Below are 18,681 nucleotides of genomic sequence, written 5' to 3'. Positions count from 1 at the left end.
AAGAGTGAAAAGAAGCAACTGCGTATGAAAACTAGTGAAGAAAATAAAATGACTGGTTGTTACGGAATGAAAAAAAGAAAAAATTAGGACAAAATCTGAATGGATATAAAAAATAGTAGAAGGTTTGTGGAAAAGGAATCTTGAGAAAGGAATTTTGTGTGTGGTTAAGGTGACAAAGGTTGTAATTAATTTATTTAAGTTTTTACAGAATGAGTTTTAATATGAAAAGTGCACTTGTGCAGAATTAGAATCTGATTTTCTCTTTGTAAAGAGAACAAAGTTATCTTGCACTAATTGGTCTGCTCTTGATAAGAGTTTGTGAAATGTTTTTTTTGTTGTTGTTTTTATTTTTTTTTTACCTTTTGGGTAATCTACTGAAAAACTTGGCAATCTGGATAGTAAAGATTTTGTTTCTTACCAAAATAATTTACTAAGCTTCATATTGTCTTTTTCAGGTCTTTTATTACTTAAGAAAACCCAGTCTTCTCAATATTAAAAGAGCTAACTTTTGTTGACAACTATGTAACTTTCTCTATTTGCCTTTAAAATCTTCTATTGTCTCTTTGGTTAAGTATAATTTCATAATGATCTGTAATGCTATTTAGTAAAATACTCAAACGTTTTGAAATTTTGACAACTCCCCAAATCAAATTCTAAATGGAGTCTTTTTAACCTCAGAAAACTCTGAGATATCTGTGAAATTTCAACAGCCCCTGAAGCATCTCAAAAGACTTGTTTCTCACCTTGTAAAGACATCTGTTAAACTAATTAGGTTTATATGGTTTGTAGAATTATGTGGAAATCATTGTCAAAGTAAGTGATGATTAACCTTCCCAGGTTATATTTGTATGACTGCATGTTATTAATATGTGTTTCTACATTAATATGTAGAAATTGTAGGAAATTCCCAGAGATCTGATATGTCCTTGTATAATGTTATTAGTCATAATTCCAGTTATTATCTTAAAATGGCATACGTCATAGAAATAACCAAATTTCCTTGTCAATTCTATATTATAACAAACTGTCATTAGATCTTTAATTGTGGGCATTTTTTAAGTCTTTTGTAATTCACATATATTGTTTACTCTGATGCTTTTGCAAAAGTGAGATTCATGGAAAGGATTCTACCAAGTACTCTTGACCACTGACACTGGTGCCAAATTATAAGGTGTTGAAACTTGGGTGCATATTTCACAACTGAAGAAGGCTTCACCTGACACCTGGTCCTGTGCAAATACTGGAGATCTCAAAATCAAACTGACTAGGAAGAGAAGTAGCTGACATTGAGGTAGACTGCTTCCTCCAAAGATCTCATATCAAAAATGTTTCTTTCCATTCCTCCTTTCTCTGATCATCATTTTCCTAATGCTCACATCATGAAGTTCTTTATGATTCTTTTATCCAACTTTTGCCTTTCCCTGCCTGGAGAGATAATGCCATTGTTCACATATATTAGGCCATTGCAGAGAGGTGGTAATCCAACCTCCAAACAACTGTTGAATTTTCCAGGATGCTGGGGATCCCATAGTTCTGCCCATCTCAAAATTCTGATTTCCAATGACTTAGTTTCTATGGAACCAAGTCAGCCCCTCTCTATAAATAATGTCAGACTACCTAACGCTGGAGGTCCATTTCCCTGTCTCTGGTTAGCAACCCCAATCCGGGGGAACCTTCAGTCCAGGCTCTGTACAAAGAAAAGGACACAAGGCAAGGGTAACCAAAGTAAAACCACCTGTGCAGTCTACAGAACCTTAAATTTTACTAATCTCCATGGCTGTTACCTTTCTAGTCCTGAGCCACAGACTCAAATGGGAATTACCAGGAAGCATTTATGATTCAAAATTCACTTTCTTCGACAAACTTCTACTCCCCTGGCTAGGAGTAAGTGTAAATGAAGCTATGATCAGGAACTTCCCCTAGCTCTTGAAGATATTGACGAATCTGCTAAAGCACTAGCTGCCCAACAAAAATCCCTAGACTCTCTGGCCAAAGTTGTTCTTGACAGTAGGATAGCCCTTGATTGTATTTTAGCTAAGCAAGGAGGTGTTTGTGCCATGGCCAACACCACTTGCTGCACTTGGGTAACCCTTCTGCAGAAGTTGAGACTCAGCTACATAAGATCACTGAACAAGTCAGTTGGCTTAAGAAAGTGACTCCTTCCCTGGGGTATTTCTTTGACCTATTGGATTCTGATTTGTTTGGTCTTAGGAACCATGGCTCTGAAGTGCACTCCAGACATTGGGAATTATCCCACTTATAATAATCGTAGTAGTCTCCCTCATGTACTATATTCTCTCAAAAGCTTTAAGTGAATGTTTAAAGCCAGTAACCACCAAGCAAACCATTTCCCTAAGAACACAATGTTGGAAAGGAACAAAGAGAATAACTGAATGTGAATAAGAAGTCATGACCTGTGAATGCCACACAGAGATTCAGCAAAAACTGGGAGAACTCCAGAGCAGTAGCTAGAAATAGTGCTAACGCCTTTGATTTTTTGATCAAATTTCTCAGAGAGTCTGATCAAAAGGGGGGGATTGTTAAAAACAAAACCAAGCCTCAAATGGAATCGCTTATGCTAAGCTCCACATGTCCAAACCAAGACTTAATTACAGTTTTGGCTCTCCCAGAAATGGAATCTTAAACCAGTCAATCAGGAATCACCTGATCAGCACTAAACAGGTAATCTGACCAAGAGACCCCTACCATCCCCTAAAGGAAAGTAACCTTGCAATAACCAACTCTGTTTTTTGTATAGTGTAACTTCTTAATTCTTGCTCCCTTCTGCCTATAAAAGTCTTTCAGTTTGTACAGCTACTTAGGGCTCCTATCTGCGAGATTGGGTGCTGCCTGATTTGAATTGATTTTTGCCCAAATAAATGCTTAAAAATTTTAATATGCATCATTTTATCTTTTAACTCAACTTACCTAGACTGAATCAGGAAGAAATAGAAAATATTAACAGTCTAATTACTATTAAGAAGATTGAATCAGTAATCAAAAATCTCCCAAAGAAGAAAAGCCCAGGACCAGGTGCAGATGGCTTCACTGATGAATTTTACCAAACCTTTAACAAAGAATTATTGCTAATTCTTCTCACCTTCTTCCAAAAAATAAAAGTGAAGGATCACTCCCAAACTCATTTTATGAGATCACAATTACTCTGATACCAAAGCTAGAAAAGGACACTATAAGGAAAGAAAACTACAGGCCAATATCCCTAATGAATACAGATGTAAAATTCTCAATAAAATACTGGCACATGGAATTCAGTAGCATATTAAAAGGATCATTCACCATGACCAAGTGGGATTTATCCCTGTGATGCGAACCTGGTTCAATATATGCAAATTAATAATTGTGATGCATCACATTAATAAAACGAAAGGAAAAAAGCCATATGATCATCTCAATAGATGCAGAAAAAGAATTTGACAATATTCAACATCTGTTCATGATTAAAATTCTTAACAAGTTAGGTGTGGAAGGAAGGTACCTGAACATAATAAAGGCCATATATGGCAAGCCCACAGCTAACATCATACTCATGGTGAAAGGCTGAAAGCTTTTCCTCTAAGATCAGGAACAAGACAAGGGTGCCCACCCTCACCACTCCTATTCAACATCTTACTGGAAGTCCTAACCAGAGCAATCAGGCAAGAAAAAGAAATAAAAGGCATTCAAAGAAGAGAGAAAGAAGTAAAACTGTCTCTATTTGCAGATGACGATTATATATATATAAAACCCTAAAGACTCTGCCGAAAAACTGTTAGAACTAATAAACAAATTCAATAAGGTTGCAGGATACAAAATCAATATAGAAAAATCTGTTGTGTTTATATACAGTAACAATGAATCATCTGAAAAGGAAATTTTTAAAAAAAGATCCCATTTGCAATAGCATCAAAAACAATAAAATACTTAGGAATGAATTTAACCAAGGAATTGAAAGATCTCTACACTGAAAACTACAAATATTGATGAAAGAAATCGAAGAAGATACAAATAAATGGAAAGGTATCCCATATGGATTGGAATAATTAACATTGTTAAAATGTCCATACTACCCAAAGCCATCTATAGATTCAATGCCATCCTTATCAAAATTCCAATGGCAATTTTTACAAAAGCAGAAAATCCTAACATTTATATGGAAACACAAAAGACCTTGAATAGCCAAAGCAATCCTGAGAGACTGCAAATAATTTAAAAACTTTGCTGTTTGGATAGAGGGAAAGGGGAACTCTAGTTTTGTATCAGTATATCACTGAGCTCATTTAAAAAATCCTTATAAATAAATCCATTAAATTTTAGCTATCTTTGACTTCAAAATCTAAAACTTCTTTTCTGCAAGCCTTTCACCATTTTCCATATCTATTTAGATTTTGCCTTATTTTTCTTTTCTCATTGTGGAACAACCAGTCATTTTACATTAGGACAAAATTACTCTTTTTTCCTTAACAAAAACACATCCTATATTTTTTGCATACTCTTCTTTAATAAACACATCACATTTTCCTCCCATACTTTGTATACAAAGTTTTTCCCTTTGCTCTTATTGTTTCTACTAGTTTTATTTTTACACATTGATTATAAATTATATTTATAAATTATAAATTAATTATGAGTAACCTTTACTTTCCAGGGAAACCTAGGACAGGCAGTTGTGAATTATCTGTCATATATCAGCATCCTGTAGTAGATTAGCAAATTTATGAATACATAATTCTTAACATTTATAATTTTTTAGAGCTATGTTTTTCACAGTACAATTTTTTAATGTGGCAAAAGATATGTTCACTAATAGACCTCTATCTTTTGTCTCTATGTAAAAAATTAAGAAGCCAAAAGTAGATAAATTTAAATTTATGTTTAGCAATTAATGTTTTAGTACATTATCTTATTTGGAAATGACCTAGATTTTCAATGAATATCTATCACTTAATTTAACTTAAAATAAAGTTTATCTTATTTACATCTATTTAAATTACTTGTTTTTAACAATTATGCTTAGATTAAACATTAAATAGCTAATTATCATCTTAAGTTATTTTTCTTGGTGCCAAATTTTGTAACATAGATATAGCATGAACTTATCTGTCTAGTAAATCCAGGTAGAAAAAGTTGTATGTTTGTATTATATTTAATGTTGTCAAACTCTGAAGACATGCCTGTTTTTATTAACCAACAAACTTAAACTAGCTTTGATTTACTGGAGATTATCCTAGATTATGTGTACTTGAAAAAAATTTGGTTCATTTCTATATTTCTGAGTTTAAGACATAATTTATATAGGTCTTTATTTTTCCTTATGCCAATTAAATAGAGTTCTTTAAAAAATATCACATATATATAATATACATCCATACATAGATATACAAAAACACACAGACAGACACAAATAGAGATGTTACAGCTTTCATTTTAAAATTTTAGCCATGTGTCAGGTACAGTATTACAAAACTCAAAAGAATAGCTAGGATCCAAATTGTCTTTTTGGCAGATGGTTTAAGTCAAGGTTACCCACTCAGATGGGTAAAGCATTTCATTAAAGCTTTTTTATTTACTGGCTGTAAGGATATTTTTAGAGAAGCTATAGGTAGAGTCATTTTGTCTTTTAGAAACTGCTGCATACCAATCAAAGAATGCATTCCATTGTCTTAGAGAAGTTTGGGATTCTCTCTTTTTAAGGGCACCTTTAAGGTGGACTGTGTTACCTAAGGTAAAAGTTCCCCCAAAGTGGCCACTGCAATTCCAAATTATCCAGTAGATTTCCAAAAAGGCACAAAATCCTGGTCCGAGTTTTGGATCAGGTGGAACCCGTCTTTGCCTTTAGGTTCCCTAAGATGACAAATCTATGGGAACCTAGTAATTTTACCACTGCCCCAAAACCCAGGGAATCATGGATATTCTCCCCTTACAGACAGCAGTGCGACTTACCAAGAAGCTTCGACAAAGGTCGCTCGATAAATCTGAGAGGTCAACATAAAGGGAATGGAGCTCAGATCTGAGAGAGATTTAGCCTGTAACTCCACGGTCAGCTAGAAAGCAGTGTATGCAATGGACTCCGTGTGTACCAGCATCTGGTTATTCACTGGACTCAGGGTTTCTCAGGGGTCTTCTTCAGATCCCACTTCTGGTGCCAGTAACTGTACGAAGAAAATTCAGAGAGTTGTACGTGATGTAAATAACTTAGCAAGCAAGAAGCAAACTATTCACAAAGAGAGAAAATTCAAACGCAAATGTGGTCTGAAGTTTGGAGGCATGACGTTACAGGATGGCTTATAAAGTGAAAATGAGGATGTTAACCTTTACAATGATTGGTTATTAAAAAGGGGATTTCCAGATGGCAGGGAATTGATTGGTTAAAAGCAATTCTTACACCATTTGGGGAAGAAAAGTTGGCGTTTATAAAAATTACAGGCATTTATAAGAAATAACCTAAGTTAACTTTCGCTCACGTTCATGCAATAAGTTAGATTTAGTTTTGCTTAGGTAGCTAAATCATTATGTCTTCTTGGGGGATTTTCAAGCCTAGTCTATATTTTATTATATTTTAATATAATACCTAGAAAGGGAAAAGCAGCCCTGACGTTCAAGACCTGGGTGGTACTATGCACTACGTCTTAGTGTTGTTAAGATCTGGCCTGGGATACACAGCTAGGCATCGGTGTTCTCCAGATGAATATAAATAGTTTCACAGAATATCAACACCAGACAAGGCCACCCAGTGCCAATGATGGATTAAGACAAAAACAAGACCACCCTGTAATCATATCTGGTCAAAGACAAAAACATGAACCTTATCCTAGTCACAAAAATAACCAAACACGCCTGTCCTCACTGATGTCAGTTGACTGCTGCTTCTTTACCAATTATAGCTGTACCCTTTGTCTAGGCTTTCACCCTCCCAGAAAAGATTTATTAAGATATAAAGAGAGTGACATCAGCAACATGGCAGAGTGGGCTGTTCCCTTTATCTCTCCCCCTTCGAACTACAACTAAATGCACATTCATTGATCAACAGAGGATACCCACACAGCACAGCAGGATGCCTGAGACACCCATGCAGCTATACATCTGAAGGTGGATGGACTACCCCTGGGGAGGTAGTGGAGATAGGTGAGCACTCTCCAGCCTCTGGCAGCCCTGTGCAGGCATGCGACTGCTCTCCTGGCTGGGGTGCCCACAGTACCACTGTGGCCCCGAGGGTGGGAGCACACCTCGGCATGACTGTGGGAATAGGTAAGGGCAGCCCTGAGCCCCTGCGTGATCGCTTTGCCATCTGGTGGGACAGCCCACAGTGCTGCTGAGGTCCCAGGGAGTGGCCCAGCCTCGGACCACGTTGGGAGGACCTTCCCACCAAGCACAATGACTGATGCGACTAGGAAGAGGTGGTGGCAGACCTGTGCACACAGGCAAATGATTTTCTGGCTCCTGTGAATGCCCACAGTACCACTGCAGCCGTGAAGGTGGGAGCACATCTTGGTGGGACTGTGGGAGCAGGTGGCAACAGCCCTGAGTCCCCACATGATCACTTTCCCATCCAGTGGGAGAGCCCAAAGTGCCACTGCAGTCCCAAGGAGTGGCCCAGGCCCAGATAGGCACAGCTGCCAGGGATCACAGTGGATTCAGAATACGCAGCTCCTGCCCAACCCCCCAGCAGTGGCAGGTGGAATCTGCGACCACATACTACCACTATGGGAAGGCACAAATACACGCCATCAAATAGCATGAAGAGGTATATTAGTATTCTAGACCAGAAGGAAAAAGACAAACACCCAGAAATCAATCGTGAAGGCACAGAAATTTACAGCCTAGATGACAGAGAATTCAAAATATCTATCATAAAAAAACTCAATGAGTTACAAGAAATCACAGAAAGACAATTCAATGAAATCAAGAATAAAATTAATGAACAGAGAGAATTCTTCACAAAAGAGATAGAAACTATAAAGAAAAACCACTCAGAAATGTTGGAGATGAAAAACACAATGAATGATATGAAGAAAATTCTGGAGTTCTTAAATAAGAGTTGATACTATGGAGGAATAGCAATTCCAGAATACACAGGAGCTGCGTATTCTGAATCCAACTATAGCAATTTAGAGACAGAAATATAGAAATGCTTCATATAGAGGAGGCGAGAGAACTAAGGCTAAAAAGAAATGAAAACATTCTCCAAGAAATAGCTGATTCAATTAGGAAATGCAACATAAGGATTATAGGTATTCCAGAGGGAGAAAGGAGCAGAGAGCTTGTTCAAAGAAATAATAGCTGAGAACCTTCCAAACCTGGGGAAGGAGCTGGAATTACAAGTAAAAGAAGCTAAGAGCACTCCTAATTACGTCAATCTAAAAACACCTTCTCCAAGGCATATAATATTAAAACTGGCAAAATTCAAGGACAAAGAAAAAATATTAAGGGCATCAAGGCAGAAGAAAATAACCTACAAAGGAATCCCTATCAGGCTTTCAGCGGATTTATCAGCAGAAACCTTACAGGCTAGGAGAGAGTGGAATGATATACTCAAAATTCTGAAAGACAAAAACCTTCAGCCAAGAACACTGTATCCAGCAAAAATATCCTTTGGATATGATGGAGAAATAAAAACTTTCCCAGATAAACAAAAGCTGAGGGAGTTCATTGCCACAAGAGCCCCCTATAAGAACTGATCAAGAAGGCCCTCATACCTGAAAAAGAGAAGAAAGGGGTTACAAAGCCTTGAGCAAAGAGATAAATAGGCAGACATAATCAGAAAATTGCAGCTCTCTATCAGAACAGGTTAGCAAACACTTAATTATAACATTAAAGATAAAGAGAAGGGAAACATCAAGAATAACTACAATCATTTCATTTTAGCCACAAACTCACAACACAAAACAGAATAAGTTTTGACAATAATAACTTAGGGAAGAGGAAAGGGATAGAATCTGCTTAGACTAAGGAAATAAGAGGCCATCAGAAAATGGATTATCTCATCTATGAGATCTTTTATACAAATCTTACAGTAACCACTAAAAAAAAAATCAGAACAGAGACACAAATAATAAATACAGAGAAAAGTGAGAAAACCATCATAGAGAACCATCCAACTGAATTGGCAGTCCGAAAGGCACGGGATGAGATACAAGGGAAATACAGAACAACTGGAAAACAAGTGATAAAATGGCAGCATTAAGCCCTAATATATCAATAATCACTCTAAATGTAAATAGATTGAATTCTCCAATCAAAAGACACAGAGTGACAGAATGGATTAAAACACAGGATCCAACAATATGCTGCCTCCAGGAAACACATCTCAGCTCTAAAGACAAACATAGGCTCAGAGTGAAGGGATGGAAGACAATACTCCAAGCTAATGGCAAATGAAAGAAAGAAGGTGTTGCCATACTTATATCAGACAAAGTAGACTTCAAGATAAAACAGGCAATGAGAGACAAAGAGGGGCAGTATACAATGATAAAAGGACACTCCACCAAAGGACATAACACTTACAAATATATATGCACCTAACACAGGAGCACCAAAGAACATAAAGCAACTATTAACTAATCTAAAAGGAGATATTAATAGCAACACAATAATAGTAGGGGACCTTAACACCCACTTACATCAACGGATAGATCATCCAGACAGAAAGTCAACAAGGAAATAGTTGAATTTAATTAAAAACTAGACCAGATGGACCTAATACATATATATAGAACACTCCATCCAAAAGCAGCAGAAGACACATTCTCCTCAAGAGCACATGGAACTTTCTCAAAGATAGACCATATGTTGGGAAACAAGGCAAGCCTCAATAAATTTAATAATATTGAAATCATATCAAGAAATTAAAGGAGAAATCAAAAAATATCTGGAGACAAATGAAAATATACCATACCAACTCATATGGGATGCAGCAAAAGTGGTCCTAAGAGGGAAATTCATAGCAATGTAGGCCCACCTTAACAAACTAGAAAAATCTCAAATAAACAGTTTTAAACTACACCTAACAGAACGAGAAAAAGAAGAACAAGCAAAGCCAAAAGTCAGCAGAATAAGGGAAATAATAAAAATTAGAGCATAAATAAATGAAATTGAAACAAACAAAAAAAAACAGTAGAAAGGATTAAGGAAACTAAGGGCTGGTTCTTTGAGAAGATAAACAAAATTGACAAACCCTTAGCCAGACTCACTAAGAAAAAAAGAGAGAAGGCTCAAATAAATAAAATTAGAAATGAAAGAGGAGAAATGACAATGGATACCACAGAAATACAAAGGATTATAAGAGAATACTATGAAAAACTATATGTCAACAAATTGGACAATATAGAAGAAATGGATAAATTCTTAGACTCATACAACTTCCCAAAACTGAATCAAGAAGAAATAGAGAATCTGAGCAGATGAATCACAAGTAAAGAGATTGAAATAGTAATCAAAAATAAAAATCCAGGACAAGATGATTTCTCTGGCGATTTCTACCAAACATTCAAAAAATATTTAATACCTATTCTTCTCAAACTATTCCAAAAAATTGAAGGAGACAGAACACTTCCTAACACATTTTATGAGGCCAACATCACCCTGAGCCAGACAAGGACAACACAAAGAAGGAAAAGTACAGGCCAATATCGCTGATGAATATAGATGTAAAAATCCTCAGCAAAATATTGGCAAACCAAATACAGAAATACATCAAAAGGATCATACACCATGATCAAATGGGATTTATACCAGAGTCACCGGAATGGTTCAACATCCACAAATCAATGTGATACGCCACATTAACAAAATGAGGAATAAAAACCACATGATCATCTCAATAGATGCAGAGAAAGTATTTGACAAGATCCAACATCCATTTATGATAAAAACTCTCAATAAAATGGGTATAGAAGGAAAGTACCTCAACATAATAAAGGCCATATACGACAGACCCACAGCCAACATCATACTCAACAGGGAAAAACTGAAAGCCATCCCTCTGAGAACAGGAACAAGGCAAGTGTGCCCACTCTCACCACTCTTATTCAACATAATACTGGAGGTTTCAGCCAGAGCAATTAGGTAAGAAAAAGAAATAAAAGGTATCCAAAGTGGCAAAGAAGTGAAACTCTCGCTGTTTGCAGATGACATGATTTTATATATCGAAAACCGTAAAGAATCCATCAGAAAACTATCAGAAATAATCAACAATTACAGCATAGTTGCAGGGTACAAAATCAACTTACAAAAATCAGTTGCATTTCTATACTCTAATAACACACTAACAGAAAGAGAACTTAAGAATACAATCCCATTTACAATTGCAACAAAAGGAATAGAATATCTGAGAATAAATTTAACCAAGGAGGTGAAAAACCTATACAATGAAAACTACAAGACATTATTGAAAGAAATTGATGATGACATAAAGAAATGGAAAGATATTCCATGCACATGGATTGGAAGAATAAACTTAGTTAAAATGTCCATACTACCTAAAGCAATCTACAGATTCAGTGCAATCCCAATCGGAATCCCAACGATATTCTTCACGGAAGTAGAACAAAGAATCCTAAAATTCATATGGGGCAACAAAAGACCCCAAATAGCTAAAGTGATCTTCAGAAAAAAGAACAAAGCTGGAGGCATCACAATCCCTGACTTCAAAATATTCTACAAAGCTATAGCAATGAATACAGCATGGTACTGGCATAAAAACAGACACACAGATCAATGGAACAGAATTGAAAGCCCAGAAATAAAACCACACATCTATGGATGGCTAATATTTGACAAAGGAGCTAGGAACATACAGTGGAGAAAGGAAATTATCTTCAATAAATGGTGTTGGGAAAACTGGACAGCCACATGGGAAAGAATGAAAGTAGACCACCTTCTTTTGCCATACACAAAAATTAACTCAAAATGGATTAAAGACTTGAAGGCAAGACATGAAACCATAAGATTTCTAGAAGAAAATATAGGCAGTACACTCTTGGACATCGGTCTTAGAAGAATCTTTTCAAATACCATGTCTACTTGCGTAAGGGAAACAAAAAATAAACAAATGGGACTTCATCAGACTAAAGAGCTTCTGCAAGGCAAAGGAAACCAGGAACACAATGAAAAGAAAACCCACCAACTGGGAGAAAATATTTGCAAATCGTACATTCAACAAGGAGTTAATCTCCAAAATATATAAAGAACTCATACAACTTAACAACAAAAAAACAAACAACCTGATCAAAAAATAGGAAGAGGATAGGAACAGACATTTTTCCAAGGAAAATATATGGACAGCCAACAGGCACATGAAAAGATGTTCAACATCACTAATCATTAGGAAAATGCAAATCAAAACTACAATGATATATCCCCTTACACATGTTAGAATGGCTATAATTACCAAGCCAAAAAAAAACAACAAATGTTGGAGAGGATATGGAGAAAAGAGAACCCTCCTATACTGCAGGTGGTAATGCAAACTGGTGCAGCCACTATGGAAAACAGTATGGAGATTTCTCAGAAAGTTAAAAATAGAGATACCATATGACCCAGCTATCCCACTACTGGGTATTTATCCAAAGAACTTGAAATCAATAATTCAAAGAGACTTATGCACCCCTATGTTCATTGCAGCATTATTCACAATAGCCAAGACACAGAAGCAACCCAAGTGCCCATCAACTTATGAATGGATAAAGAAGATGTCATATATATATATATATATATATGCATATATATATATATATATATATGCAATGGACTACTACTCAGCCATAATAAAAGACAAACTCATCCCATTTGCAACAACATGGATATACCTTGAGGGTATCATGTTAAGTGAAATAAGCCATACAAAGACAAACACCATATGATTTCACTCATATGTGGAAGATAAACAAATACATGGATAAAGAGAACAGATTAGTGACTACCAGAGGGGAAGGGGGTTGGGGGTGGGCATAAGGGGTAAAAGGGAACATATATATGGTGACTGACAAATAATAATGTACAACTAAAATTTCACAATGTTATAAACTATTATGAACTAAAAAAAAAAAAAAAAGATATCAAGCCACAGAATTACCTCTGACTCCTTACAGGATCCAATGCAGAGCAAAGCTCACTTCCTTAAACCTTCAACAGATTCAACAAACAAGCCCAAATCCTCTAATATATTCAAACTCTCATATTGAGACACCTCATAGTTCCCCATAGCATAAGTTCACTCTTGTGTGATGAGTAATAAACCCACTTATTCAACTGCAAGTGTATTTTTGGTGGTTTTTGCCTGGAGCACATTGACACACTTGAGGAATTAATGAAATTGACATATACCAAGGACATTAGTAGTTCTTTATTTAAGTACTTTGATTTTTCTGATTGGCCTTTATTTCAAATGAAGGCATGTAAGAGAGGAAAGACATAAAGTTGAAGTGGAAGAGTTGCCAGGAATTTGTTTTTATCTTTACCTTTCCCCCTAGATTTCAAGAATAATACTTCTTTCATGGCCTGCATTGGTCCCTCCACATTCATATGCTGGAACCCTAATCCCCAGTACCTCAGAATGTGACTGTATTTGGAGATAGGGCCATTAATGTGGTAATTAAGTTAAAATGCGGTCCTTAGGATGGGCCCTACTCCAATCTGACTGCTGTCCTATAAGAAGAGGAAATTTGGACACACAGAGAGACACCAAGGATGGGGGTGCACAGAGGAAACACCACGTGAGGACCATGCAGCAGGCAGCCATCTGCAAGCCAAGGAGAGAGGCCTTAGGAGAAAACAAACCTGCCGACACCTTGATCTTGGACTTTTAGTCTCCAAAAGTGTGAGATAGTAAAATTCTGTTACTTAAGCCACCTAGTCTGTGGTATTTTGTTATGGCAGACCTAGCAAACTATAACACTTCGTCATAGGGGCGAGGGATGTCAAATATTCCCATAATTACTGAAAACTGAAGGTCTGATAGAGTATGCAGTATGGTTATACATTTCCTTATTAGCAACTTGACAACTCTAGATTTCTGAAACCTTATGATTTTGTTTCTGTTCTTTTGGGGAATATACATTATGTATCTAAACTCATTGGTAAAGAAAGCCTGGCCTCATTTGTGATGAGGCTATTTATAGTGCTTATTTGTCATTTGTTTATTATTAGATATTCCCTGCTCTAAATTGTCAATTGTCACCATTCTCAACATGTGGAAATGTTTTTATAGGAGACAGTCCTAGAAGAAGATTTGATTCATAAGAATCTGCATGTTACCTGTTTTTTGACATTTCTATATTGTTCTTCAAAATGTTGTAACAAATAAAAGAACCATTTGTGTAATATGAGAGTGTATTCTGCCCCAAGCCCATAATAAAATTGGGTATAATCAACTTAAATTATCTTTTGCCTCTTGAGAGGCATAAGAGATACATATATATGTATGTATCTCTCTGTTTTAACTTGTATTTCTTTATTTAGGAAGCCTCGTATTTCTGTTCCGTCACAGGAGCTCCATTGATTTTTAGGGTATTAAGCTTTTAACAAATATTTTTTAGTTATCTTTTTGTTTTTGAAGAACTTTCAACTGAATTGCGCTTAATCATCTCCTTTCACACTGTAGGTGGTGACTTGGACTGCAGCTTATTTACAGACAAAGTAATTTTCTCTTTATATATCAGTTAAGTTTTTAGGTCCAGGATATGGTTGTTTTATCCACCCGCCTCTCAAACATTTAATTTCTCTAATCCACCACTCTGTCTTTGCTTATAGCTGTGGGTTTTAATCTGGATTTGAATTATATGACCTATCTGAGCTTCACATGTATAAACGTAATAATAGCATGTACATGATAGTGGTGTATTGGGCCCAGTGCCTGGGAAAATTAGAAATGATGCTGGCAATGTGCCTAGCATAACTTGAAACACAGCTGAGTTCTCTAATGGACCAAACTACTCAGAACTACCCAGAATAGCCTCACTTGACCAGTCCTTCCAGCCCTTCTTCACCCATACACTACTTTAAACTCTGTTCAATTAGAAAGCACCACATTCCTGTCAATTTTCACTCTTACCATCTTTAATTCAATTTTTTGTCAAAACTAGGTCAACCATATTTCCATTGTGCCTGAGATTGTCCTGGTTTCTTATCCTTGTAAAACCATTAATAGTGCCCCCTTTGATTCTCAGGCGTCTTGGTTTGGGTGAAAAATTAGACATTTTTTCTGGCTTTTGCATTCCTACCCTTCCCTGCCTCTTTAAAAATTTCACAGCAAACATTGTCTTTAAAACATTACTATTCCCTCTGCTCAAGGTCATGTTATTAAATTCTAGGACAGCTTATATTATATGGAATGGACTTTTCCTATTATGAGAGAAGCTCTCAAAATAAGATCAGTGTGTGACAGGCACTATAGATTCTAGAAACTTCCCCACAGAATTACCAGGAAGTAACTCAACATGCCATGCCCTCTGACCATTAATTATCCTCTACAGGCAATATAAGTGAAATCAACAAATTAGAGACGATTCATAGAAGGGAATTCCTAGGAGTAGAGAAAACTGTGGTGTTCACATCCACATCCCATCCAGAGGGGAACCAAGGTGTACCTCTTGGAAGCTAAATGATGCTGTGCCATCCTATAGATAATTTTCAGAACATTTAGGGAGCACTTATAAGAAGGTAAGACATTTTACTGCTCGACTCGGTGCTGCCTGTTGAGCAATGTGAAAATGAACAAAGAAAACCTAAATCAAAATGGAGTCAGGAAGCCATGAGGGGAGGGCTCTCCCCCGCATTTCACTCGCTGCAGTTTACAGACCTCAGCAGGAAGAAAGATTTCCTTCTGACCCAGCAACAACTAGCTGCCCACCGCTTGCAGCCAATGAAAAACTGCCACAGCCCTCCCCAATTTCCTCCTAAAACTTAATAAAAGATGACCTTCTCTTTGTCTTCTTGGGCTTGCCTGTGGTTCACCATAGGTTGCTTGTCCTGAATTGCAATTCCTCTGCTATTCCCAGATAAACTCATTTTGGCTAGCTAAAGACCTTATTTCACTTTTTAAGGTCGAGAGCAAAAAAGGATAGAATCAACTCAGAATGGCCATCCTAAGAGGAAGAAATCATAGACCTTTTGACTGCTTTTTGCCCAGAGAAATGTCAAGGCTAAAAGATGTCTGTAACTGCCTCTGTTAACAGGGCCAACAATGCAGCAATGTGACCAAACTAAATTTCCACCATAGGGTGGTACAATGAGATTGACTTTCACACTGTGTAAAATGTAGAGGAAAAATAAAGATGAGCTGTAGGTTGATGGTGAATTTCAAAGAAAGTTTTCCTTTAAAGGTATTCCATTTAACCCCAAACCCTCTCTATATTACATCTCCTTTCACCTACTTAAAGGGGAAATATACCCTCTGTACTTTATCAAGAATCTCTCCTTCACTATTAATTTATTCCCATTGGGATACAAACATACATTTACAGATCACATTTAAAGAAAAAAATTTGTAGAAAATCCCTCATTTATCTTCAGCTACCTCATTTCTCTGCTCCACTGCAAAAGCAGTTAAGAATCTGAGGATCAAAATAATAGGAAGAGAATGGACTATACCTTGTTAAGATAGAAATCCATTAGTCTATACTAATTTTAAAATAGACAAAAAGAGAAGAATGGAGGATTTTCTTACAGTAGAATTCCAATGGACAAACGTGTAGAGAGTGGTAGCGTTGGAAAATCATCATTTTGCAAGCAATACATTAAAACTTTATTTGGGAAGGAATTGCCAATGGATGCTAAATATGAAGAGGGGGGACTTGAATGAGAAGCAGAATATTTGCATTACCTCAACTTCTCTTCCTTTAGATGGCTTATTAGTTGTGAGGGGGGAAATTGTAACTCTGCAGTGGACACATGACACAACACCTTGCTGGCATGATCCAAGTTAACATCACCAGTGGGAAGCACACAGACATTGTGTACTTCCAAACGTGAGGCCTTGAAATTACACATGACTTACACAGCATTCCTGCCAGAGATGCATAATCTCAATCTAATCACGAGGAAACATCAAATAAACCCAGACTGAGGACTCTTCAATGAAATAATTGGCCCGTATTCTTCAAAATGTCAAGGTCACGAGATAGTGAGGAACTCTTCCATCTTAAGACTGAAGAGACACGGTAACTAAATGCAACATTTGTTCTGGACTGGATCATGAACTGGAGGAGTAAAAATGCCGTAAAGGACATTATTGGGAGAATTGGCAAAATTGGACCATGGACTTTAGACTACATAAAACTATTGCATATAGGTTAAATTTCCTAAATCTGATAACTGTACAGTGCTTAAGTAAAAGCATTGTTCCTAGAATACACACTGAAATATTAAGGTACAGGTGGACATAATATATGCAATCCAGTCTCTAATTGTGTGTATGTGAGAAAGAGAGTAAGAAAGAAAGAGACAAAGAGAGGCACCAAATATTGTTGAAAATTGAGACATATGGATAAAAGGTCCACTGGATTTCTATGGACTATTCTTGCATCTTTCTTGTAAAGTTTAAATTATTTCCAAGTGAAAGCTTAAAAAAGTCACCCTAGGGGCCAGCCCAGTGGCATAGTGGTTAAGTTCACACGCTCTGCTTTGGTGGCCCAGGGTTCATAGGTTCAGATCCCAGGTGCAGACCTATGCACTGCTTATCAAGGCACGCTGTGGCAGGCATCCCACATATAAAGTAGAGGAAGATGGACACCGATGTTAGCCCAGGGCCAATTTTCCTCAGCAAAAAGAGGAGGATTGGCAACGGATGTTAGCTCAGGGCTAACCTTCTTCACCAAAAAAAGAAAAAAATAGAGTCACCTTAACTGCATATATTCACTATCTCCATCTTTCACTTCCCAGCCTCTCCTAAATCTCTGCAAGGAGCCTTTCATTCCCACAATTAGATTTTTCTATCCTCACAGTCCTCATAGTTAGCATATTCCCTTGGCTTCCATGATATCCCACTCTCCTTGTTTTTCTTTTACTTCAGCAGACAGTCTTTCTCAATTTGCTCTGCTGGAACCTCTTTCTATGCCCAACTTCTGAAATATCAGGACTAAATATTTTGGTTTATTAAATATTCTGGAGTGATTATGTATTTGTAAGAGGGGTGCATATGAATCAATGCTGTCACGTCAAACAGATGTGTACTAAAGGGGTAACAGAAGACTTTAATAAAGTGACTATCTACAAAGGGCAAGTGTGGGCTGGTTAAAGGAAACCAACAATGGATGGGGAAGCACTCCAGGGCTGGCACCAGAAGGGAGCATTACCACTCCTAGGTCAGAAACGACAGGAGAATGATTGGTGTTACAGAGAGAAAGAAAGTGCTGGAAGAGATGGCCACCCTACAACACCTTTGGTTTTAGATAAAGTAATTTACCACCCTGAGACCCAGGTGGGAGAAAGCCAAGAGAATAAATAACCCACCTGAACCTCTGCTCACGCATCTCAGGCGCTGCATCTGCGATTGGAGAAAAGGCGTCACTGATGCCTCCGAAGGAGAGAGAAGAGGCGGCTCAGACTCGACACCCTTTGCAGGCGCAAACACCCGCAGTCGGTCTGGTCTGATTCCGGGGATGCGTAGTCTGTTGCCGCCTAAGACCGATGACTGTGACGTTCTAAGGACCTAAAAAAAAAAAAAAAAAAAAAAAAAAGCCATAGCCC

General features: G+C 37.0%; 1 protein-coding gene across 1 annotated transcript in view; it reads right to left on the bottom strand.

Annotated features, from left to right (window-relative positions):
* Positions 1–5,396: 5,396 nt before the first annotated feature.
* Positions 5,397–18,681, bottom strand: part of LOC147914610 (uncharacterized) — a 46,765-nt gene continuing 33,480 nt past the window's right edge. The window contains exons 3-4 of the mRNA XM_087443017.1: positions 18,445–18,643; positions 5,397–6,149 (exon numbers count right to left, since the gene is read on the bottom strand). Coding sequence (XP_087299143.1) covers positions 6,124–6,149; positions 18,445–18,643 — 225 coding nt within the window. The 3' untranslated portion in view covers positions 5,397–6,123. The remainder of the gene's footprint in view (positions 6,150–18,444; positions 18,644–18,681) is intronic.

The sequence above is a fragment of the Ceratotherium simum genome, chromosome 18 (assembly GCF_057802395.1).
Source record: "Ceratotherium simum simum isolate JZ-2026a chromosome 18, ASM5780239v1, whole genome shotgun sequence".
NCBI lineage: Eukaryota > Metazoa > Chordata > Mammalia > Perissodactyla > Rhinocerotidae > Ceratotherium > Ceratotherium simum.
The sequence above is the reverse complement of the archived record's forward strand: the minus strand, read 5'-3'. Positions and strand labels throughout refer to the sequence as shown.